This window comes from Poecilia reticulata, chromosome 12, assembly GCF_904066995.2.
Source record: "Poecilia reticulata chromosome 12, P_reticulata-male-v2, whole genome shotgun sequence".
Lineage (NCBI taxonomy): Eukaryota > Metazoa > Chordata > Actinopteri > Cyprinodontiformes > Poeciliidae > Poecilia > Poecilia reticulata.
The window spans coordinates 15,706,308-15,732,285 of NC_088841.1; the positions used below are offsets into that span (position 1 = coordinate 15,706,308).

General features: G+C 40.0%; 2 protein-coding genes across 3 annotated transcripts; both read left to right on the top strand.

Annotated features, from left to right (window-relative positions):
• Nucleotides 1-1,641: 1,641 nt before the first annotated feature.
• On the top strand, nt 1,642-17,777 carry coro1cb (coronin, actin binding protein, 1Cb). Of its 2 annotated transcripts, none has more exons than XM_017307997.2 (11): nt 1,642-3,789; nt 9,921-10,120; nt 11,426-11,548; nt 11,664-11,793; nt 11,903-12,084; nt 12,184-12,303; nt 13,671-13,775; nt 13,858-14,003; nt 16,080-16,137; nt 16,250-16,492; nt 16,827-17,777. In XM_017307997.2, the coding sequence occupies exons 1-11, from the start codon at nt 1,644-1,646 to the stop codon at nt 16,944-16,946; spliced, it is 3,573 nt and encodes a 1,190-aa protein (XP_017163486.2). In that variant the 5' UTR covers nt 1,642-1,643; the 3' UTR covers nt 16,947-17,777. The 2 variants fall into 2 exon arrangements, with proteins under 2 accessions (XP_017163486.2, XP_008422415.1); XM_008424193.3 differs by lacking the exon at nt 1,642-3,789 and adding an exon at nt 5,155-5,487.
• A 1,088-nt stretch (nt 17,778-18,865) lies between these two features.
• Nucleotides 18,866-24,464, top strand: selplg (selectin P ligand). The gene is made up of 3 exons (XM_008424194.3): nt 18,866-19,337; nt 19,557-19,664; nt 21,078-24,464. The coding sequence occupies exon 3, from the start codon at nt 21,096-21,098 to the stop codon at nt 22,596-22,598; it is 1,503 nt and encodes a 500-aa protein (XP_008422416.1). The 5' UTR covers nt 18,866-19,337; nt 19,557-19,664; nt 21,078-21,095; the 3' UTR covers nt 22,599-24,464.
• Nucleotides 24,465-25,978: the final 1,514 nt, after the last annotated feature.

Genomic DNA, 25,978 nt, shown 5'->3' on the forward strand with positions numbered 1-25,978 from the left:
ACAGGGAATACAATTATACTATATCTTTATTCCAATATTTAACTAGCAAAAATTAAAGCCACACTATCTTCCAAAAGTATTGGCACTTTTTGAGCCTTTTGACTTTGTCATGTAGCAAAAACTTAGTGTGCTCTATCTGAATTACCGCAAAAGTTTCAGCAAAATTAAACGTAAAATAAAATGACAGTAAAAACAACTGCTTTATGAAAGTCTTAGACATTTTTCAGAGAACTTTAGAGAATAAACAGCATAATGCAGGCCAAAGAAAATACCAGACAAGTCAGGGATGAAGTTGTGTTGAAGATTAAAGAATTATTATGGTATATAAAAATCTCAAAAAGCATTGTTCCAACCATCGTCCACAAGTGGAAAGAGTGTCACATACTCACTGATATTTGGCCGTCCACTTAAAATGACAGACTGGACAAGAATCAGAGAAAAACCCTGGAGGCGTAAAGTAACTGGGGGAGCTGTAGAGACACACAGCTCAGGTGGAATAATCTGCCAACATGCAGAAACTCCCTGACGTGCCACAAGTTTTGACCTTTGCAGAGAAGTAGCAGGAAGAAAGTCATTAAAAGCCTTGTAAAACATAAATCCCCCATGGAAAAAGAGTGAGGTTCTTATAGCTTAGAAATCAGTAAAACAAGCCACAGATGCGTTTTGTTTATGTTTTGATTTACTTTTGTTCAATCACTGGAAAACTTTCAATGCTAGCTGTTAAAACCAGAGCCAAAAAAAAAGCAGGATCATCTTTGCTAAAATGACAATTAAATTCATCCCAAAGTTAATTTTAAATCAACTTTGTATGGAGTTTAAGTGGTATTTCAACAAAACTAACTGGTATTGCATTGTTTTGGGGATCTTTTCTGTTTAGGTCTAGTGCTTTCTTTGTAAGTTAAAAATACTCGGAGCGCCTGACAGTAAAGTCAGTTGAGCTGTTTTCCCCTTGTTATAATCCCTCATGCACCATCCACCGTGTCTGCAGCTAAAACAGGCTCGTCAAACCACAATTCCCCTCATGTGTCAGAGCCTTTGTGACTCGAATCACGTATTCCCGGCGACCTTTCTGTAGCTCCCGTCACCAAAACAATCATAAACATTCAGACCGTCTGAAGGAAGGCACGCATGGCACACACAAGTCTTGTCAACACAGCAGTACTTGGCAATGTGGGGTTCGTCAGAACAGAGTAGGTGTGTCTGTAGTACAAAAATTGATTTCATAGAAAATCAAAGCTTAGTGATTTAGATTCAAAGAAAAACAAAAGACGTATTTATTTCGTTTTCATATTTGTCTGCAGGCGTGGGATCATTTGATCATATCTGACCTTGGCACCTGGCAGCTGACCTCCTATCAACCTTATCTTGTTTCCTTTTTGGCCTCTTGACTCACTGGCAGCAGTCAGGCCTGCTTTAATTATAGCCTCTGCAGCATTCCTGTCTGACAGAATAGGGAGAGGAAGATAGTGAGGCCTTGGGAAGCCAATTATGAACAGTGGAAGAATATCTAAAAATAGAGAGAGGTTCAAGATAATTAAAGATAATCTGTAAAAATCTGTAGTGGAATTTCACTTCGTTCAGGGTAGAGACAACATACATCCTTTATGTGTGTGTTTTGCTTTTGCATTTACAGCAAAGGAGTCATGGGACAGAAGCTGGAGAGGGTGTCTGAAAAAGACGAGGAATCCCTGGGTAATTCTGACTGGTCCGTTCAAACCGGAGACGCTCTTCTCTCCGAGGTTGCAGAACAAGACGAGGGAAGACATCAGGAGGACAGCAGTTCTGTGTCCCATCTGAGCGTTGGTGGGATTAGAGTAATCGGCAACTCTGGGAAGCTGGCTGTCGTTACTTCACGTACAGGCCCCCAAAGCGGGCAGCCAATCAGGGCTGAGGGTCAGCAGGAACACCTTCTGAACTCCAGAGGAGAGTGGGTGGCTCCAGGCAGGGAGACAGACTCTCACGCTGTTGGGGACTCAAAAAGGGTCCTGAGCTTTAGGGAGACGGGACGAATCTCCAACAAAAAGCAAAGCTCTGAAAAAGGGGCTGCAGCCGGAACGGGGACTGCAGCAATGGATGAGCAGGACAATTTGAACTTCTCAGAAACAGACAGCAGCAAGGGTGTAACAACCACATGTAACCTTTCCAACGAGGAAGACTTTGTAGTTCTGGAAAGAGACGAAAACTGGATGTCGAATGATGTGGAAAATAACACCGCAGGTCACCAAAGCAGACCTGGGGGCGAGGAGGATGGTTCTGATGGCAAACTTTCACAATCTTCCCAGATTTCTCCTCAAGAGAAGAATAAAGACATTGCACGTGCTAAGAGTTCAGCCGGAGAAGGTTTAGAGACGGAAATGGGTCGTCATACGACTCAAGTGACAGGCAGCAGGTGTCAGCTAAAAGGAGTAAGCTGTGCCCGGGCTGCTCAAACCAAGACAACTGGTAAGGGAATGGCAGAGAGGGACCAAAATGTTGCCATTCGTATGAGGGAGGAGCAAAACAGCTGTAAGGATCAGCGGCAAGAAGTTGATCACAACCATGAGAACAGGTTTGCTGGGGCTGTATCCAAGAGGGCCAAAGCTGGAGTCCAGAGCAACCTATTACCTTCTACCAAAAGAGATAACATTCAAGTCACCAGCTCTCACCTTTCACAAACTGTAGCATCTAATTCCGGAGAACCGCGCCTGCGAGACGGTCATTCATTTACCCTGGAACAAACTAACTCTATGCCTTCTCCGTCGCAGGCGGGAAGCTGTGATGAAAATTTGCAAGTCGCTTGCCTGAAGAAGGAAAGTGAGCTTGTTTGCTTCTCTGCTGTCGTCACACCTCCACCTGTAACTCATAGTTTACCGGGGGACAATGCATCAAGTCCACCAGAAGCACCGTCTGCCTTGTCCACCATGCCAGCAGAGAAATCTAGACCTAAAGGTCCACCTCCTCCTGTTCCCAAAAAACCCAAGAATCCTTTCATAAAGCTTAAAACTGCACAGCTAATGTCTACTGATGTGCAAAGAAGAGTCAAAGATCATCTGCCATCAGAGGATAAGGCCAAGAGGAGACACACGTTTCATTTTAACAAAGATCTCCCATATGGTGCACCAACTAATCAAGACATGTACATGTTGTGGGACGAAAGGGGCTCGTATGCCGTACCGCCTAACTTTCGCCGACTATCAGCTGACGTTGGTCTGTGGGAGCATCTCTCTCTGAGGGACATGGATGATCGTTTTGGAGATATGATTGATTATGAATATTGTGTTCGAATGGCAGAGCTGTCTCCAGAGGAAGAGCCTCAAAACTTGGACATGATGCAGAGACGGGTGTTCCTAGAGAGACGATCCAGGCGCAAATGGTCGCCTCCTCCTGTTACGGAAAACACTCTGACCTGCACAGAAACTCTTTCCAGGCCAGGGGTCATACCTAACGATGAAACTGAAAGCCGAAAATATACGTTTTTAGAGAAAAAGGAAACACAACCAATCCTCTCGACTCACAGAGTCAATACACACAGCCAGAGCGAGCATACTAAAGATTTCATAGATCCCATCAGCAACAGAGACACAGACAGATGCAGCGAGGTGGGGTCCTACAAGCCGGTGGCGGAAATCGTGAAAGAAACAAACCAAATGCAGAGACAACAGGGTCGAGTCAAATCAGAAGGGCCGAAAGTTCAGGTTCGTCTGGCAGAACAGAACCCAACCTTGAAAGTTTCCCAAATGAAGAATACCTTTGATGTCCCAAAGAAATCCAAGGAGAGGCCAGCGGAAGTCCAAGCACCTCCAAAGAAAGGTAGGAACCACAACTATATACTTATCCACAAAAACTAATGTCCTCTCCCACATTTTCAACATTATTAAACATGTCTCTCATTAAACTCCAAACTTGGTGCCCAGAAACCACAGTAAACTACAGTAAACTATCCCTTCTGCTGAAGAGAACTAATTCAGCAGAAGAACTAATTTATTAAATTTTCTGCCAGGCTATCCCATTATCAGACTAGAAAAGGTAAAAGAAAAATTATTTACAGACCAAAACTAAATTTATTAAGCTATGACTGAATTTATAAATAAACTCTGCAGAAAGTATACGCTTAAAAGAAACAAAAATTTCTCAAATATTACTGGTTGTCGGTCCTTTTAATCAATATCCTCATCAGTTGGTTATTATATTGTGTTTATTTTGTATTAAAGACAACATCCTGGAAATCAAGGAGATAAAACATAATGAAAAAGATTTTAGATATATTTGTCTGTAGTTTATTACCAGGTCATCAAGATCACTTTTATTGGTGTGACAAACCATTCCTTTTGAGTCATTCCCAGATTCAGGTTTCAATGATTTGTGCATGATCTACATAAAAACACAATTCTGTGGACCTATTGGAAGAAACACCAAGAGTCCACAGGTCTGAAAACCTTCTTCTTTTGTATAAATGTTTCCAAAAATATGAACAAAAACAACCACTTGGGATGCAACAAAATCTCAGTAGACTTTAATCTGACCAAATGACGGAAACATGCAGACTCCGCGAAGAAAACCACAAAACGCACAATGTTACACAATAAGATTTGCATAGTGCTAAGAGGTTACATTTTTTAGCAAAGATGTCAAGAAGGAAAAAACAAATATGCAAAAGAAATATTAAAGGCTAAAGGTAATGAGACAAATAATTACAATGAAACAGAGCAGTGAGTGTATGTGTAGTGATTACCGTGAATCTGCGTGTTTCATTTACTGTAAAATTAAAATTCGTAGCGGCTCCTATGATTAATACACTCCGTTGATTCTGAAAAGATTTTATTTTCCACTGACCAGGTCATTTGCACTATTGTTCTAAAGGGCTGCAAAAAAATCATTCAAATGGCCGAAAAACACCCTCGGACTGTGACTGTGACTGTGATATTAATGATATCAGCTGTAAAACCGCATTCTTTCAAAATGTGATTTATTTTAGCACTTGTCGCCATAAAGTAAAGGGGGATGAGGGAATGGAAAGATGTTCAGCTTGAACTCTATTTTTTTTTTTTATCTTAACAAGACAAAATGATCCTATAAAGACATGTGGAGGACAGACGGACGTTTTTTTTTTTTCTAACACCCCCCATCCCCATTTCCATTCAGATCATTGAGAAATCAGAGCTGGCATTTGGTTTGCGCATGTGCCGTAGCCCAATGTATCCTGGTGAATTTAATAACGGGATGAGAATAGAGTACGGCTAGTCTTCCGCAGGTGAGAAGCGGGCAGTAGATGCTGTGTTTTTCAACTACTACATTTAACAAGATTTTAATCCTGGTTCACTTTACCTATTAGTACCTGAGAGGGGGCTGTAAGAACCTTGCAACTGGGCTCATTTTTTTCCAGCGGAGACAAGGGATACTGAAGCACCGTCCTGCAGGATAAGGGCGCGCCTAAACTGCCACATTCATGTGTTGAGATTGATTTTTTCACCCTCCTTGCGTTGGAAAATCTTGCATAGATTTTAGGAGGTAAGGAAATTTAAACTGTGTCTTTTTGCATCGTGCAATTTAGCATTTATCCTGTAAGCTTTGCAGCATCAGCGGACGCTCGCTGCACGGGTGTGGGAATGGGAGCAACCCAAAAAAATAAAAAAATCCTGGGTGGAAATTTCTGCACTTGCGTCAGCTGGAAGCGGTCCACCGCAGCTAACGGTTAGCAAGCCTGCTAACCCACAGGCAACTGAGATGGAAAACACATTTCAGGTCTAAAGGATGGCTTGTTTGTCTGGATAGTGGTTCCACATGAAGCTAACAGCTCCTATTGTTCAGCCTCCTAACGGTGAAACGTCTGTGTCGGTGTCTGTTGACGGGACCAGCCCCTTTACAGCTTCCAGCTGCCACTACATTGAAGTTAGCTTCCGATTCACAGCATTTGATGCAGTTGTGTAGTTCGCTCTTTTTACGGACTCTACACTGGCTCTAGTCAAAAATCTAAAACTCTTAAAGTGGTCTTAACTCTTAAAATTAGATTAATTTACTCTACACTGGCTACAGTTTGTTTAAAACATAACCTGCAATATGTGCAACCTTTATTTTTTTTGTGAAACCTAAAAAAATAATAACTTCTCAAACGAAGCTATTAAAAAGATTTGCTATTAAACACAAACATTTTGTGTTGCTTATATAGATAATATATGTTATGTTTATCCCTTCAACAGTGACATTTTTCAGATTTTTATTTATTTGTAGCTATCATTTGGAAACCCCAATGAGATCATGCGCCTATTTTGGGAACAAATGACCTCAAGTGAAATCCTGCTATTCTTAAAGAAGTCATATATTGACTGAATTGTTCTACATAAAGTAGTTGTGTAAAACACGTTTTTTCATCTGTGAAACCTTTCTTGGTGTGTAAATCCACAAATGTATTGATACTGAACTTATTTGCATTCTTACATATAAAGTAAAGATTTGAACAGCCATGAAACTTGTTTTAAACTATCTGTAGGTTCAGTCCAGGCTCGACTGTTATTTTAGTTTTTTTTACTAGAGCAAACTAAAGTTATATTCCCAAATAACTGTAAAAGACCCTCATTCTATGAATCGGAAGCTAACTTCAAAGTCCACCCTCAGTTTAATCTAGCACTAAAGTTAGCAAGCCCTGCTAGCTTTAATTAGCATTCTCTTTTACAACGTCAAAAAGGATGCTTGATAATGTCTTGCAACATCATTTTTGAACCACTACTCTAGCGTAACTGTCTCCTTAATTTCCTTGGTATGTAACGCATGATTTTAATGTAGAGCTCAATGGGAATATTAGCTAATGTTGCTAGCATTGCCTGCTAGGTAACCATTGTTTAACAGCAGCACCGTGCTGCGCAGCTTCCATTGAAAGCACGAAGCGGAATTCAAATGTCCAACATGCCGGTGGTGTGATAGGCTAAAGCCGAGTTAAAGTGATAGTAGCCGTATCTGTGGTGGCACTGTTAGCGGTAGCATCATGTTCTGCATGGTTTTTCACTGTTTGCTTTTGACTGTAATGTCCAGAGGAGTCCGGGGGTCATTGCCTGTTTCCCAAAAATGCACATTACAACATGAAAATGGAAGTAAGGAACTGAAACTACAGGCTGTTTAGATTGTTATATAATAGGAAAACAGATTACTAAAATAAAACATATAATGCCACTAACACAGTTGGCTTTAGACATGCACAGGATCTAAAATATTAAGTCAATATGCCCAAGATTAAATGTAGAGTACAACTAAGCCATACAGAAACTATAAATATTGTAATTGAAACTGCAAAATGGTTACAGACATTTAGGAAGCAAAAACTATCAAGGCCACTAGCTTTAGAAATATAAATACCTTTTATTTTCCCTCACTGGGGAAAGTCAGATGGACTACTGGTCCATTGACTTTTAGGTAGATTTACCCAAAAATAATAATCTAAAAAGAGAATAACATACTTTCTAATACTAATAACATACTAATTGCACATTTAGAGAATATGAAAATACTGTACAGTTCTTAAAAAGGGCAGACTGAGTAGGATCATTGAAAAAAAGTATAACACGTGCATTTATATTTGTGTTGAAGAAACAGACCATTTACAGGAAGTGAAAAAACTGCAAACAGGGATGTGTAAACCAAAACAAGAATGTTGTTTGAAATGAGGGAAAACAACAAGTAACAGCAGAGATGTAAACACTTTGTGCGTTTGAGAACAGTAGTGGTCATAAACCGTGCTGGAAGGAAGAAAGAATCAATGATATTTATTTAGTACGTTTGATTAATTATATATAAAAACAATCCTAGAAATATTGAATTCTAATTTACTTTAATGTTGGACCGTAACATGTTTCCTTTTTGTGGGCATCTTGACCTCAAAACATGATCCTAATTTTTGGAGACTTGAGAGTAAAGTATTACTGCAGATCATCCCATGTGATAAATTTGTGTGTTAGTCTTGGTGGCTGCTGCTGAATGGGGCTCTGTGCGTACAGGATGTTCTGATTGGCTGGCTAGACTTGCCATGTGTCAGCGTCTTCTCTTCCATGTCGAGGTCTTGCGTTTGATTTATAAGATTTGTCAGCTCTTTCATCCTGTTCTCAGACCATACTAATGGTTACAGATGTTCTGCATGAGACTTTTATTGCTACTGACTCTTTGCATTGATACGTTTATCATTTAACACTTGAAAAAAATCAGTCAAGGAACGGAGAATTAAATTAGAAGTGGCAGAAAGGAGACAGGACTCTTCAGTCTTCTGCTGAAATCCCTGCTGCTTAATAAGCTTTTATATGTCATCTTTATTGTGTAGAAAAAGAAAAAGAAGAAAAGACAAAACTAACCTTTTAGTCTTTGTTTTCAAAATCCCAGGTACCAAACCTATTGGCACCTTTTAAGGTTCCCATAAAAATGAAAAATGTAAAATATTTTTTATAGATTTATGAGTTTTTGACTGCGCTCAGATGACATGAAGCACTTTATGTGGCTCTGGCATTATCCAAAAGATAAATATGAGAAAAAGGACCGTATGCCCACTGTTAGGTACGATATAGGATCTGTGATGCTGTGGGCTACTTCTCATATGCCCTATGACCTGTGAAAATACCAAGACATTTTTTTTTATATTTCCCAGAAAACGGAGTGAATCATCCCCGGGTTTGAATAAATGTTGTTTCTTGTGGTAATTTGCTTTCCACACCACAGATGTGTGCAGATAAAATGATTTGAAGAGTGCAAAATGCATTTAAATAAAAGATAATAAAAATCTGTGTATTACACCTGATGTGACCAAAGCAAAGCTGTCAGTCAGTCTGCGCACACCCACACGGTCGTAAGATAAAGTCGAAACGGATGAAATAATTGGCACTTATGTGGGTGTATAATGTGCATGTAAGGGTTTTGAAACAACAGAGGTCCAAAAAAAAAATAAAAAATCCTGGAGTCCCGTCAAAAATAAATATCAAGTTTCCAAGCAACGGAGCTATTTTATCAGATTACATCTTTAAATCGGAACAACACCAACAGTGGTGGTGAGACAAGTACAGTTCACCTCTGCAGTCTGGTTTGTAGACAAGGGTTCTGGATTAAATCCAAGTCTCAGCTCAAAGAGGGGTGAGTCAGCTTTTCCATTTTAGAAATCTCTCAACTGTGAGGGAGCAGGTGGCCTGCTGTGATGGCAAACCTGGTCACAACTGAGGGAGGAGGCAACTAATGCATCGCCCGAGTGCCCGTTTAGGAGCCTTACACATATTGGAACATTATGTCAAAAACGATTCAGTTTCTAGCTTGTGTTTGAGAAGAAATGAACAGCATCTAGGGCTTTGTGTTTAGAGCGAAGCTGACTCAAGCGCCATTTAATTTTGATGGACAACGGGGATCGTTTCGTGACGGCTGCAGCAGTAACTAACAGCCCATCTGTGCTGCATTCACAGGAACTGATGCAGCAGCTTAAAATTATAACATCCGTTATGACGGCTTAGAGCCTTCGCCCTGCTTCCCGTTCTGCAGATCCCGAAAATAAACTACAGAGTCAGAGAGTTTAGGTACCAGAACAGGTTCTCCACTGGTCAGACTGGAATATAACCAGATTAAATGGCATTTTAAATATATATAGGTACATATACATATAATGATTTAATCAGACCAACTTAAATCAAATTCACTCCGTGTCAAACGGCTTCATTGAATTTAGCCTGGAAATTTGTACTGATGTATGTAAACGCGTCAGGGGAAGAGATGAGTCTTGTACAGAAACTGATGTTGATGGAGCATAAAAGCTTAAACTCAGATGTAATTCATAAACACAACCTCAGTGCCATGACTCCCATTTTAAAGATGCTGGATCAGTAGAAGCTTGTTTTTGACCCGCTTGGTCCCGTTCTTCTGTTTGTTTTGATGGAGTGACTCAGACCCGCCGTGCTCCTTCCTCCCTGTCTCGTTTCTCGCCATAGAAATGTCGCGGCGAGTTGTGCGGCAGAGCAAGTTCCGTCACGTGTTCGGTCAGGCTGTGAGGAACGACCAGTGTTACGATGACATCCGCGTATCCAGGGTAACGTGGGACAGCTCCTTCTGTGCCGTCAACCCCAAGTTTGTTGCCATCATCATAGATGCCAGCGGAGGAGGAGCGTTTCTCGTTCTTCCTCTAAATAAGGTATTCAATTTGTGATTTTTGCTGTGTATTTTAGAAGGTTGATGTTCAGTTTCTGTGTTTTTAATCATTTTTGTTTGCTTCCAGTCTTTTTTGAAAGAAAACCCTGTTAAATACGGATTAGAACTTGAATTTGTACATGTCACTAAATGTTACATCAACCCTACAGTGATGGGAGTGTTTCCTAAAGTAAGCAGTTTCCCGAAGTGTAGGTTAGGACCTCACTTTGGTTTGTGAAACATTAATACTTGATTAAATTCTATGATTGCCGATTTGAGCTGGTACAGTATATTGGGAAATTTTGTCTCCTTCAACAAAGAACAGACCGGGTCAGAAACTTCTACTACAGCCGTTTAGAGGGTAGAAGACGAAAAGTTTAAGAACTGAGAAATGTGTAAAATATGTGTAATCTTTTTATAGACTTAAAAATCAATAAAATAGACATTTTGTCAAGATTTCACCAAATATGTTGCTTTCTTTTTTCTGCATGCATTTGGGATAATACAAAGGAAGATTGTTGCACAATTTGCATTATTACTGCAAACTACCTGAGCTCTGGAAAAAGAAAGCCCACTGCATTGAACCCCACTGAAAACCTCCTGGTTATTCCACCAAATATTGATTTCTAGACTCTTTCTGAGGAGAAACATTAGTATTGTTGTTTCTAAATGAATATGAAATTGTTTCCTTTGCATTATTTGAGGTCAGAAAGCACGGCATTTATTTTTTTTTCGTTATTTTGACCATTTCTCATTTTCCGCAAATAAATACAAAATTTTTGCTTGGACTTTTGGAGACATGTTGTCAGCAGTTCATAGAATAAAAGAACAATGTTCATTTTACTCAAACATATACCTATAAAAAGTAAAATCAGAGAACAGATCATTTTGCAATGGTCTCTTCATTTTTCCCAGAGCTATACTATAAAATGACAACTAATAATAAAAATGTTAAAAAAGTTTTAGTGTCCAAACAGCATTTTACATTGTTTTACAGTTTCAAGAACTTTTAATAAGAACCCAGAGAAAGTGTCATAGTGATTGGAGTTTTCTCCAGTATGGAGGAACACAATCATCCCGTCCTCCAGCTATTGCTGCACACTGTGAACCAGCAGGCTGAAAGAAGACACCTGCATATTTCTGTTCTGCACACCAACCTGCTAGCACCATGTCAGTAATTATGCATGATTGACTTGCTTCGTTTTTTTAAGAACCTTGAGATGACTTGAGTTGTGATTTGGCTCTCTCTCTATAAACTGAACTGAATTGTATCAATCATGAATGATGAACCCGTTTCTCTGTCTCTTAGACTGGCCGTATAGACAAGGCGTACCCGACAGTTTGTGGTCACACGGGCCCAGTGTTGGACATCGACTGGTGTCCACATAATGATCACGTCATTGCAAGCGGCTCAGAGGACTGCACAGTCATGGCATGGCCTCATCTATATGTTCTAACACTCATTCAATGTTTGCTTTATAGCAAAGTACAAATATGGTTCTGTGACGTTATTTCTGTGGTTCCTAATTTCCCTTCATTTGATGCAGGTCTGGCAGATCCCTGAGAACGGACTGGATGCTGCGCTGTCAGAGCCTGTGGTCGTGTTGGAGGGCCACTCCAAAAGGGTCGGCATCGTGTCCTGGCATCCCACGGCTCGCAATGTTCTCCTCAGTGCTGGTGAGTTTGGATTAAACTCCTCAAATCAAAATAAAACCAAGAACATAACAGTTTTTTGTACGAACGGCTCCTGTTGGGATTGCTGAGAATAAACCCGCTTCCGTTCCAGGCTGTGACAACCAGGTGGTCATCTGGAACGTGGGTACGGGAGAGGCCATGATCAGCCTGGACGACATGCACCCGGATGTCATCTTTAGCGTCAGCTGGAGTCGCAACGGCAGCCTGCTGTGCACTGCCTGCAAGGACAAAAAGGTCCGCATCATCGACCCGCGTAAAAAGAAGATAGTGGCGGTAAGTAAAAGGTGCTAGATCAGAGATTAACATCTCCCCGATAAATATGCATCTGGTGTCACGGTTTTACAACATTGACTGGTGTGACTCTGCATTTAGGAGAAGGACAAAGCCCACGAGGGAGCTCGACCCATGAGAGCCATCTTTTTAGCAGACGGAAACATTTTCACCACTGGATTCAGCCGCATGAGCGAGCGTCAGCTGGCCCTGTGGAAATCTGTATGTGTTCATCGTTTGGTCCTCTTGACTCTAAAATGTACTCTCTACCCAAATCATAAAGTCAAATCTTTACATCCTGACGTCACTAGTGATTTACAATAGGACTGAAACAATCGGGTTAATTGTGGTGAATCAATTATTGAAGTAATTGTCAGCAAATTTAGTAAACGATTAATTGTTAACTGAAGCGTATAGACCAGTGGTTTTTAACCTTTTTTGAGGTACCGAACCCCCCAGTTGCAAATGCGCATTCACCGAACCCTTCTTATTCCAACCCACCCCAACTCCCCCTTTGCGGTATTCTGATTTAGTAATGTAATTATATTAGCTGTGTAACCACCCCCACACCACTAGAGGCAGTAGCAGCCCCTAAAAGATGCGACAAAAGGAGCAGATTTAGACTATAGAATTTGGTTAAAACGGTGAGGTTTGCTGAAGTAATTAAAGACAAAAGTTCAAATCCATGCTGAGAGTGGAGCTCCTTCAATCAGTGCTCCTCTGCAGCACTGATTGGCTAAATGTAACGTGATCCTCTGGAGCAAGTGATGGCAAAACGGGGCGCGTCATCACGACTTTACACAAGTGTGTCTTTATCTCCGCGGCAGAGGCTCCACCGAACCCCTGGGGTTCAATCAAACACAGGTTAAGAACCACTGGTATAGACTCAAAAACAAATGCCAATCGATGTATGAAGAGGACATTTAATGCATTTCTTGTGTTGTGTAAAAAAGGATTAAATGGAAAATCTGCAGAATGTCCAAATTGTTTTTATCTGATTTATCAATTAATCGTCAAACTGAAATTATTTTTAGCAGCCCTAATTTAAAAAGAGACAAGAGAAAATCAAAAACATAAATAAGCCGTTAAATAACTACTTTTATTGGGCAACCCTTCAATCAAGTTAGAAGTGATTACAGCAAAGAAATTCTGGCATCTATGTTATTTTAATGTTGTAATAATTCATTAAATACATAATTACATTTCTAAATAATGTTTCAAGGCATATATAATTGCATCAGTATTTTTAGTATTGATGAAACTAAAATGATAACCTTTTTATGGTCAGATGAATTGTTAATCTGCACAGCCGTTTAAATACAGACCAGTCAGATGATTAGTTTCAATATAATACACAATATCTAAATAATCTGAAACATTGAACATTTCCTATTTTTTCCAATCATGCCAAAGTTTCTGCTGTGCACCTCCTTTCCAGCAGAGGGCGATGAATACCAAGTAACATTTCCTGATAGAGCACATGCTCTGATGTTTTTCCCCCATTTTTAATTAATATAATCCTAAATCATACCAATAAAAGTTTATCTAAACTGCACCGCCCCTTTAAATATATAATTCTGTGTTTGCAGGACAACATGGATGAGCCCATATGTGTCCAAGAGATGGACTCCAGTAATGGAGTTCTGCTGCCGTTCTACGATCCAGACACTAGCATAGTCTACCTGTGTGGAAAGGTAGTTGATACTAAAGAGGTTTTTTTTATTATTATTATTTTCACATGTTAAATCGAAAGGTTCACGCATTCTGTACCTGCAGGGAGACAGCAGCATTCGGTACTTTGAGATCACAGACGAGGCGCCGTTTGTTCATTACCTCAACACCTTTTCAACAAAGGAGCCGCAGAGAGGCATGGGCTACATGCCCAAGAGAGGCCTGGATGTTAACAAATGTGAAATAGCAAGGTATTGAGACATTACTGTTTTTTATATATTTATATATTGTTCTTTTAAGTTCACTCCTTTTTGCTTCTTTAGGTCTAAATGAAGCAAAATCGTGATAGTACTTTTTTATTTTATACAATAAAGCAAAATGTAAAGGCAATGAGTCTAAACCTAAATCTGCTCCAGGCTTAAAAGCATTAATAATTTCAATTAATTGTATTCTGTCAGACAAACATATAAATCCAAATTATTACCACCGTGGTTGACAGTTGGTTGGGTTGTTTTTATAGAAATGTGGTGTTTGGGTTTATTATAACAAACACCACCATGATTCTGCAAAAAACTTTCTTTTAGACCTCCTGTGGTTTATTCAGATGCAGCTTTACAAACTTAATTCATGCTGGAATAATCTGAGGAATTAAATTTCACTAGTCTTCATGTCTGGATAAATATGGAAAAAAATGAAGCAGAATATGGAAAAGGTTTTGCATTTTCTAATTTTCTTTTATACTCTCTGTTTGCTTAAACCCAAAAAGCAATTTTCTTCAAATCATTTTCTTCAAAAATTTTAATCAAATGTTCTTTTGGTATTACATTTTGTTCCATCCACATCAGCCCTGGAGTTATTAGTTTTAAATATATCTGGTTGTTTTTCTTTTTTATGCTAGTTAAAAAAAACATTTTTTTAAATATTGTACAAATATTTAATAAGAAATTTGCAGTTTATACGTTATACTGGATTAAAGCTTGAGGACAAAATGAAAACCTTTTGTCTTTAAAGTGGCTGGAGCAGCAGAAATGCAAATTAAAAAGAAAAATCACACAGGTCCAAAGTTGCAGAGCTCAAAATTTGTATATAGATTTTTCATAAACATACATTTTTGACATATAGACATAGATTTCCTTTTAGTCCATTACAGCCACTGCTACAATGGGTGAAGATAAAACTCTATTAACTACAATAAATCTCTAGAAGACAAACATTTACAAATTCCCAATTTACTTTAACAACTTAATTTAAAAACTAAACCCAAAAACACTCAGTCATCAGTCTTTCCTCCAGTTGTGTTTTCTTTCACAACGAGGCGGATTAAACTCACGAGTCTGCACTGTTTATGGGTGCGTTTCCATGGCGCAACACATGGCCAGTTGACCTCTTAAAGAAGGAGAGAGTAATGAGAAAAACATCTTAAAGTTACATTATGAATCAGATAAACCAATTCTTTATGCAGATCAGTATTCATCCAGTGCATGGAAAATGAAAACAAAAGTACCCGTTAGTGAATGAATGAATCCCGCTCCCCTGGAAATCATAAAGAGACTAAAAATAAACTTTAAAAAAAAAAGATCTGAATTCAAGATTCTAGATGTATGAAAATGTCAACATTGCAACATATTTCTGTTAGCGTTGAAGCAGCATAAATCTGGAAATATATGTAGTTTTGAAATGGAATATGTAGAAACCCTGCTGGAAATCCCCTTAAAGTCATTTAGAAGCAGTCTTATTGTCATTTTGTCACACACTGTAAATGTTGCTTATATGTTATCAATATAAATAATAATAATAGTGTTTTTATGCCAAATAAAGTTGTTCTATTCATAACTATATTCATATATTTATTCACTATTATTATCTATTGACACACTTAAAGCTGATATGCTTAACATTTTAGTTGTGTCAGACCAAAGGACATTTCTGATGTTTGTCTTTGAAAGTATTTCCAAACAGTAATCTGTCCTTCATGTTGTATTTGGAGTTATGGCTTCTTCCTCACTAAGCGGCGTTTCAGGTCCTGTTGGACTCCTTTCATCATTATCTTATCAGCTTCAGCAGCATCGTCACAAAGTCTTTTGGTTTGGTTCTGGACTTATTCACACATTTCACACCAAAGTAGGATCCTCAGAACCGATCTTCTGGTATGAAGGCTGGTTCCTTGCTGTTTCATAATAATTCTTAAAACAGAGGGTAGCGTCTCCTTCAGCCATGTGTAAATTGTACCCTCGGAAATATCTCTCTTCCGATAAAATTCGAGTGCCATTAAAATAACTACTTTGTTTTCTCTTATGTGAAACTCTTATCATTTCTCATCTCTTCAGGTTTTATAAATTACATGAGAGAAAATGTGAACCAATCATCATGACAGTCCCACGGAAGGTAAGTTTGCTTAAAGCCATCATGTCTTTTACTGTTCTGTGAGCTGGTATGCTTTTCCCTTATTGGTGCCTAATAATTTTGCCCTTTTTCCCCACGCTGTGCGCCCTCCCAGTCGGATCTGTTCCAGGACGACCTGTACCCGGACACGGCCGGCCCTGATCCCGCCTTTGAAGCAGAGGAATGGTTCGCCGGGAAGAACGGAGGCCCGATCCTGATCTCGCTCAAAGACGGCTACGTCTCCACCAAGAACCGGGACCTGAAGGTGGTAAAAACAAACATCCTGGAGAGCAAGCCAGCCACAAAAGCAGAGAGCATCCCAACCATCAAGAAACATGCTTCTCCGCAATCCACTGTTGTGAGTGTTAGCAGAAATTACAATTTTTATCAACATTTATTGAATATTGACTGTTGTTGTGAACAGATGGTGTGATGGGATTGCAAGATATTTTCTTGTTCACAGTCATAATTTTGGAAAATCCAAGAAAATGATGGATCAGTACATAATCTTGTTTCTGGCTCTCAATTTAGCGCAGCTGCACGGAAAAATAAACGTCATTGCCTGTTGGATCACATTTGACTTAAACCGGATGAACAGATGTTATTTTTTTTCTGCTCACGATAAAAATTATTCCTCCCCTGGTTCCAAATATTCAATATTTCTCTTCGTTTTTTGTTTTTTTCTTTTCCAGAAAATGGAAGACAAACTGGAAGAGGTACTCCGAGAGTTCAAGTCACTCAGGGACCGCGTCATCCTCCAGGACCGCCGGATCGCCCGACTCGAAGATCAGGTCTCCAAGGTTGCCATGTAAGACGCAGAGACCCTTGCCAGGATTGCTGTTTTCTTTCTGAGTCAGCTGCGGCCAGTTTTTAAAGATTCGGCTTCACCGAGCTTGGTTTCCGTCCCGTTCCATCGAAACCAAGCCCACATTCCAAGACGAACTTTTATTTTCGCTCATCGGTCCTCCCGTTTCACACACTCTGCCCCGACCCGCTCACAGAGGAGAGGGAAAAACTTTCAAAGGTCATGTTCACATCCAAAGAAAAGACATTTTTGTTAAAGAAAGTCTTAACTGTTTTTATTTTTTAAGATGTGGTGAAGCATTCTCACGTGAAGGTTGTATTTACTGCTCAACAACTGTAGCATCAGTATTTCCATTGTTCTCATTGTGTTGCCAAATATGAATTGTGTGCCGTTTCATGCATTGCTCTTATGTTGTTGTTTTTCTTTCTCCTCCTGTTGTACATTCCAGTCACAACCTGGTAGAACAGTACAAGTCAAAGCTGGATTATTTTTAAAACAAAATGCTATCAGACTGTTTTCTTCCCCGCAGTTTCCTCGTTGGCATCGGTCAGAATATGAATGTGGAAGAGATCCTAAAACAATTTTCTCCTGTTCTTCTGGGGCTTTTAAAGTTTACCATTGGGGTCCGAACATGGAGGTGGAGTGTGGGTGGGTGTAACATCTTCCTGCTGTAAATGTTGTGAAAATGTTGTGGTGCCTCTTGTCACTGTTAAGGGTCAGACGAAAGTTGCCCTCTGCGGTGCGTATTGGTATTGGGAAGGGACCACTCGCAGCCCGTGTTTTACTGAACCTCTGACAGACAGTTCTGTGCACATAATAAAAAATTTTACACATTAAAGCGCTGCTTCTTTTCCTCATCATTTAATACCATCTGATCTGATCCTTCAACAATTTTACATTTCCTCTATTTCACTTCTGTTATCAGATAAGCATTTGTAATCTGACTGAAAAATATGACACATTTCAACTATAAAAACTGTTGTACAATGTACTATTATGCTTCCTTGAGCAGGTTAGGATAGGCCTATGGTGTGTTTTTTGCACCAAGTCGTTCTCAGATGATGTAATTTCAATCTGGTCAGTTGTGCCTTTTTTGAGTTCCTTTCACAATGAGGTTTTTAATGCGTCATGTCACTTTAAATCCAAATAAGCTGATGCTGGCCACGCCCACCTGACTCCACGTTTACACTCGCATGTGAAAACGGCTGCAAACGTTCAGTTACGCAATCATACATGTTTGAAAAGCAGAAGTAGAGCCTCCTACACAGCCAACAAGAACGCAGCAAGTAGTTTCTGGATAGGCAGTCAACAAAAAAATACTTCCAGCAGCCATTGTACAGCACATACAATAGTAAAACCAGCTGACCAAATGTGCTGGACCTCGGTTTTAGCCCCATCGCTAGGTAATAACTGTCTATAAACTGTTTCTCTCATTATTGTGCCATGTAGCAAATAGGAAGGATTTTTGTAACACTAAGTGACGTGAAAAGTTTAGTCAGATTCGATCTTGGTCAGTAAGAAAAGATTATATGGTTTCATGCGCACTCGGTTCTACTTTTCTTTTTCTCTGCTGGCAATTAACAGAGCGTGGGTGTACTTAAGAAACATATAACTAAAAGCCAAAAAGTGGGTAAAAGGAGAACTTCTGCTATTTGGATTCAGGTGGGTCAACGCAGGAGGAAGAAGCAAGAAAAAGACGAGTAATAAACCATAGGAAGAGGTTGAGTTTGTCTATTTATTTACCAATAAATAAACAGGCCTGGACGCAATGTTTTGTTTCCCAGCCTTTCCATTACATGCATCTTTTTGTCACTTCTTCTTGGTAACCCTAAAACAAAAACAGGCTGAGTGTATATGTGACTTGAACGTTGTGCAAAACCGCATGTCAGTGTGAGTCAGTACAGGAAGTGACAGTTACGGTTTCCACATTAGATGGACGAGTCTGTTTCCACTCGGATCTCTAATGTAGAAGGCCAAGCATGAAATTATGCACCAGTCTCTTACAGTCTGGCCACTGTCATCAGTCATCTGACCGCAGCGTTATCTCGGCATGAAGACTTCTGACTGATAAAAAGGAGTTTCAGTTGACTCCACTGCTTTGTTCAAGGAAAAAAAACACTCACATACTAAGAAAACAATGATGTCCTCATATGACTGATCCTCAGTCCCTGCGGTTACCTCTCAGTCCTTGAAATCTCTCATTTACAGCTTTTCTCCCACATGACCTGCAGCTTTAAATGTGAGGCAGAAATGTGATCAAGGGTTGACATGCGACAAGCATCTGAGTGTTTTACAGAACTGAGCACTTCCTGCTATTTTAAACAAACCAGTACTCCAGACATGCTAAGGACGCTCTGCAACAACGAATCTGAGCTCTACTCTGCCTTACATCTGTCAGGTGAGCCTCATCTCATCTCAGTAGATATAGTTTAATATTGGTGGTGGGGTTAAATGAAATGGTCGTTATCTCTTTAAAACTGCAAGTGCTCTTTTTAGTGAATGCGTAAAGATATGGATTTCAAAAAGGAAGTGTCTCCTTATATCTAAGTCATCTAAAAGTGTGATATACCGTCATGTTTTTTTTCTTTCTTCGTTTCCTGTTTCTGCCATCAAGCAGAGCAACAGTTGCCATATCAGTGCAACGAGGATGTGCGCAAAGAGAGCCTGAAATGAGCTGAGGTGAACATTTTTATTGGATCTAACATCAAACTCGTCCAATACCGAGGTAAGACATGAGCAGGTGATTCTGGAAACACTTTGTTAAGATAGTTTTAAACACCTATTTTACCTGAATGTAACGGAGTTTGTTAGTAAAACGTAATGACATGTTCCTCAACTTCACCTTTTTTTTTTTTACCACTGTGACACAGTGGCAGCTCTTTAAAAGCAGATAACGCTGTTTGAGTGTTTCAAAACACTAATATTTTCTGAAGTTTTTAGTGTTTTTCTGGTGAGAAAGAAGCAAAGGGTGTGGTGAAGGAACATGATCGTTTCATTATATGTAAGAAGTTACTGGCATATAAATGACACATACAGTTTTCCCCTTGTCAACATCGCAGTAGGAAGTTTCTACACTCATTATGTGCGTGGATGTATTAATTTTGGTGGGGTTTAGGATGCATTTGAGCTGTTTTTATTGCAATGTGTATGATTACACATACATCTGAGCGGTTTTTAGAGGATAAACACTTTCTGAAGCCTTGAACTAGGTCTCATGCATCATCTTGTCTGGTTATTTAGCCACTCAGAATTTGTAAACTTCATTTATGTTGGTCTCTTTTTTTATTTAATACTGTTGAGGTCTACATAAATGCAGAATCTCGATTTGAGCTAGTTTTTCCCGTTAGAATACCCAATAATGTTCAGATTTCAACCATCCGGCCAAAACTATGAGACTCAGATAATAGATAATCGGTGGAAATCATCAGGACTAATTATGCAGTTAATGAGTCTCAAAGCTATTAGTATCTGGAGGATTCTGTAGCGTCACTGTCCACGGCAACATGAGCCAAGAGAACACAAACCAATAAATAAGTCAGTGCTTCAAAGTCAAAGCTGGATGGAAATGTTCACCTACAATGAAGACAAGAAGAAAATGCATCCTGGTGAAAAGTTTCATGGCGAAAAGAACCAAACATTGAGCTTTTTAGTCATATTACAAGAGGAATGTTTGGACAAGTCAGGCAGAGAGTTTCAACGCTGAAAACTGTCAAGCATGGTAGTGGCTGCTTCATACTGAGGGTCTGTTTTGCTTTATTGACAAACTGGATTGAGTCATGTTGAAGCAAGACCACCTCCAAATTTTCCAGCCTTGGCTAGATAGGTGGAAGCTAGGCAAGGCTTGTGGCTAAAAAATAAGAAACTGAAAATCTATTGTCTATTCTTGATATCAACCTATTCTCGAACTACAAAGCCAGAGTTGTGGCAGGACCTTGACCGCGGCGACAAAAATACTTGTTACTCTGTTTATAAATAGGACATGTCCACATGTCAGCAGTAAGCATACATATATATGACCCTAGTTTACAAGAAATTCATAATTCACAGGAAATTCAAGAAAAGCGTACAAATTCACTGTCACTTTACGTCTCTTTAATACAGGCAATGTTTTCAAAATCATTTTTTTCTGTGATTTCAGATCTCATATTCAACAACCATGCCCTCCAGCATGAAGATACGTGCTGTGCTGCTGTGGGGAGTGTGTGTGTTGTTTCCTGTGGAGTCGGTAACGAGTTCAGCGCCAGAAAACAACGGCACGAACGTCACTGTTCCACCAGACATCACAGACAACCAGCGAATCACTGCATATGCAAGCACGTTGCAGCCTGCAACCCTGCATCCAGCAGAACCTACAGATGCTGCTGCTGCTCGTGCGACGGAGGCAGCGTCACCCACAGCGGACCATAAGAACGGTGACAGAAACACAAGTAAAAGCGAGAGCAGACGGCTTGGTTTGACTACCGCTGAAGTAGCAGTCAGCCATTCCAAACCTCTCACCCCCACAGAAAAGGTGACAACTAAGGATGTAGTTCCTGTAAAGACGACACATGCAACTGCACAGGCCTTCCCTGCAGGGCCGACGACAAGCATAAGCAAACCTCCGTCTGTCAGTCAAACAATCACAGCTGGAAGAGAAGAAGAAACTTCTGCTGCAGTGACCACAGCGAGTGGTGGAGCTAAATCTTCCACTGCCAACATCACTGCTACAAGTAAAGAACAAATTTCCTCGTCAAACACCACAGGCCATGCGCACACTTCTACCGAAGTCACATCGACCGGAAGTGGACTACATCTGTCCACCGCCATGACGACAGCTACGAGTGAAGTGCAACCGTCGTACCGTTCAACAACAGCAGAAGCTGTAAATCAGACAACAGACCATCTCCCCCACACATCTGCCTCGAGTTTTACTAACACGACTGCTCCTGCAACACATTCTTCGACTACTTCAGCCTCATTTGTTTCTACTCAAAATTCAACATCCATTACTGGATTCAGGCCAGAGGTACCTTCCACCACCTCTGTGGATAACTCTACTCAAAGCACTTCCACCTCCAGTGGTCCCACAACTTCAGTTCCTACCTCAGGAACCAGTAAGTCCACCAGCACCGAGCTCTCATCAAAACCCTCTTCTGTTTCCGCCACCACTGACTTCAATTCTACATCACCTGGACCAGTTTCCACTTCAACAGATTATTCCAACACCACCGCCAACTCTACCAGCCCAGCTGGGACTTTTATTCCTCACATCGTTGGGTCAACAACGCCCTCAACTCCATCGACTACAAAAGCTCCCTGCGAACCGTCAAAGGACTCATCAAGCAGCAATGTTCTGCCCTGCTCCACCAGGGGTGTGGAGAAGCAGTGCCTCATAGTTATCGCCGTCTTGGCTATTGTGGCCACCGTCTTCATAGTTTCCACCATTGTCCTTTGCATCAAGCTGTCAGAAAGAAAATACAAAGTTAGGAAACCTCAGCAGGACACGGAGATGATGTGCATCTCCTCTCTGCTGCCTGATAAGAGTCACACCTACACAAGGCAGCGCAATCCGGTGAGCAACGGAGTCCTGGTGTACCCTGCTGGAGGAGACAGTGACGAGGAAGGTGGGGATAATCTCACCCTCAGCAGCTTCCTGCCAGAAAACGACCGCTATGTTTAGCTGCTTTGGTGCAGCCTTGTAAGACGGAATGGATCTGTCTTGGATCAGTGATGCAGAAATCGAGTGAGTTTATGTGGTAGACACAAAAACCACAAACACTTACCACTTCATGGCCAAAGCTCGATCACCCGCATCTGACAAAATTTGATCTGAAGGATGTTGACTTTGAGCAAAACTCTGCATTTTTGCATAACTTTACACACGTTCTCCCCCCTTATGGGAAAATTGAACCCAGGATGCAGAGAACGATCAAAGCTGCTCTCCTTTTTTTTTTTTCTTTCAAACATCCGGACCAAAACCTCTTGTGGGATTTCACTTTGCAACAAGAGACAGGAAGCCTTTGCTTTGTCAAGAAAGAGCTCTTCTTCACAGAGACTGCTCAGTTTTTGTTTTTTTTTTGGAACCTGAAGATTTAACAGTTTAAAATCAGACTTTATTGAATAGGTTTTGCCGTTTATCAGTGTGTAAAAGCGCACTTTTTGAACTGCAATAACTGCTTTTTGTAATGTTATATGCACGGCATATAAAAAGTCGACACACCTATCGACATGACAGGTTTTCCGTAACCAATGTTACTTCCAGTTATTTCACAACCTTGCTTAACTGAAAATCAGAAATATTTTAGAGAGCTTAGAGAGGTGGATTTACAAACTAAAATACTGTGGTTTCACGTTATCCGATCTGATTCAGGTCTGAGCACAAACTGGACCCACTCAAAACTTTATTCTTCTTCCAGGAAAGGCATCCCTCCATTTTGAACAGTGATCATTTTCATAAAAACCTGGGGGGGTTTTATGTGCACCATTCGTAGTTTTAACAGATTCCTCCACCTGAGTGTTGCATCTCTGCATCTGAATAATGTTCTCCTTTTCTGACTGATCAGTCTTGCTAGTTTTGGGATTTGCAACCTGTTTAGTTGCCAACTCCTATTTATTGCTGATAACAAAATACATCTCTACAATTCGTGCCTTGTAACACAAAAGGGACATGGTAACAAGTAGATACTTTACGGCGTTGTGTGTCGTTCCTTAAACCAGGGACAAATATGTGAAGTGGCAACAGTTAATGCTAGAAATATTCACCACAGTCTAAATGCACTCAGTGATGTTGGAAACCAAACTAAAAGTTCCTCACTGAGTTCTGTATTTCCTAGTCCTTTATACTTGCTTTTTTTTCTCAACTACAAACCTGAAAAATTCGACTTCCCAGCACAAAGAAAACCCAAAATTTGAGTCATCGTCCCAAAGTTTCTTTTCTTCCTCAGCGTTTTAGCAGAAACTTGAAGTTTTCTGCTAAAAAGAAACCTTCTCTGGTATTTGGAAATGCTCATAATTTTTCCCATTTTGACTAACGTCCCAAGTCCAACTGAAGAGAAACGGGATCAGTTTTCTTATTTTCATCATCACTTATGATGAAGTTTATCTTCCCTATGCTCCGTTGTGTTTCTAACACTTTGGAGAAAGTTTGTACCTTCTCCTGACTGATACCTTTTTGACATTGTGATCCCTCTGCTGCTCATTAAGGTTTCTGCAAACCATTGCTTTCACTGATATGTGATGTATAAAATGTTAGGCAATGCCTAAGAGAAGAGTTTTACTTTATTCGAGGTCCATCAGAGGAACTTTAACTCAAATTTAAAATGAGCGTGTAGCAATGAAACCACATTTTAACCCGGGTGTGTAGGCTTTTTATACCCACTATATAATGTTCTGCTGAAAATGACTTTTTCCTTGTAGGGCTGCAGGATTTCTTATTTATTTTTTTTTTGGCAGCTTTGAGAAAAATCTTTGCAAAAGTTTTTTGGAAGAAAGCATAAAAAAGTCTAGCGTTCTTGACACTGAAGGGGGCCAAGCTAAGTTTTAGTTGTTTAGCTCTAGGAAATTGTAGACTTAAAAATATATTCATATGTTTTTTATTATTTCTGCAGAACATTTTATGTTTTGTTGTCTCCATTTTGTTCTCTTAACGACACTCTTATAAAAAGCCCAGTCCACTCAAACTGGTAAATAAGGATGTTATTTTGATACATGTGCTTTGCTCAAAGTTTAATCTGTAACTGATGCGTAACACAAGGATAGAGATTAGTACTGTTGAAGTTCTGACTGCAGGAAATTGAGGATGAATCAAAGTCATTTTTAACTTTTTATGCAAAAAAAATCAAAAATCGCAATTTTGCATCTTGAACTTAGACTTAATATTTGTTTTCTTGTCTAATGTTAAGCACGATTGTTTAAAATTGGAAAAATCAGAAATCTCTTTAGGAAGGTAAATGAGAATTGGTCAGGTTTACTGAACTTCTGCTCCCTCTTTGCAACTGAGCTGAGTAAATAGATTAATAATGACGCATCTACTCTCTGCGTTTTCTGTAGAAAACAGTGTCTTTCATCATTAAATGTGTAATTTTGGTACTTCTTTTGTAACTTCTCTTTACGGCTCTCTAAATGGCAAACAGTCATAATAAAACTGGATCTTCTCTAAACTCATTCAGTTCCCTTATTCACAAAAGGCTTCACAGACAACCTTTTGCTTCCTACACTGGATTTTAATTTCACATTCACTTCCCTTCTTGTGAAATGATAACAGTTCTCTGACTACCTATTAGCCTCACAATGTCCCTTTTTTACCCCCTTCACATCAAATATGTGAAGCAGGCAGCAGCAACTATCAACAAAGCCCAGACCAATGTAAACCTTTCTGACGCCAGACGTCATCTGATGCTCCTCTTGACCATATAAAGCCGGGATTGTCTTCGGCCGCAGACAAAGCAGAGTAGTAGAGAGAAAAGTGCCGTCTCAGGCGCAGTCACACTCCCGTCCTAAACTGGCCACACACTCGGCGTGTGCTTTGAATCGTTTGCTTGTGGATGAAAAACACCTCGTTGTTTGCAATAGTTTCTCCTGCCAGCCTTTTCTCCGGTTGTTGAAGTTGTTTTGTCTCCACAGGAAACATTAACCTCTCCCTGCATTAAGGAGGTCAGTCACACAAGCTGCTCTCTGACTACTTCATTTAACCCCAGGTGGTCGTCTGCTACTCATTAGCATCACTTCAAGGCTGCCACATCTGGCCTTCTCGCTGCATAAAGTGTCAGAGCGAATGGTTGTTACCATGGGTCCTGCAAACGTATTCATCTCTTTTAAACCTTTTCACGTTTTGTCACATTGCAGCCGAAAGATTCAATGTGTTTTTGTGATATTTTATGTGATAGACCCACATGAAACAGTACAACAAACTGTGAGCTGTAGATGTTTTAGGGCAGATCTACAGACTAAAATGATCAACCTAAGTCTTGGTCAGAGTGAATAAAGCATCTGTGAAAATCTTTCTATTCTTAATTGGATCTGCTTCTGGACTTTGACTAGGCCATTCTAACACATGAATGT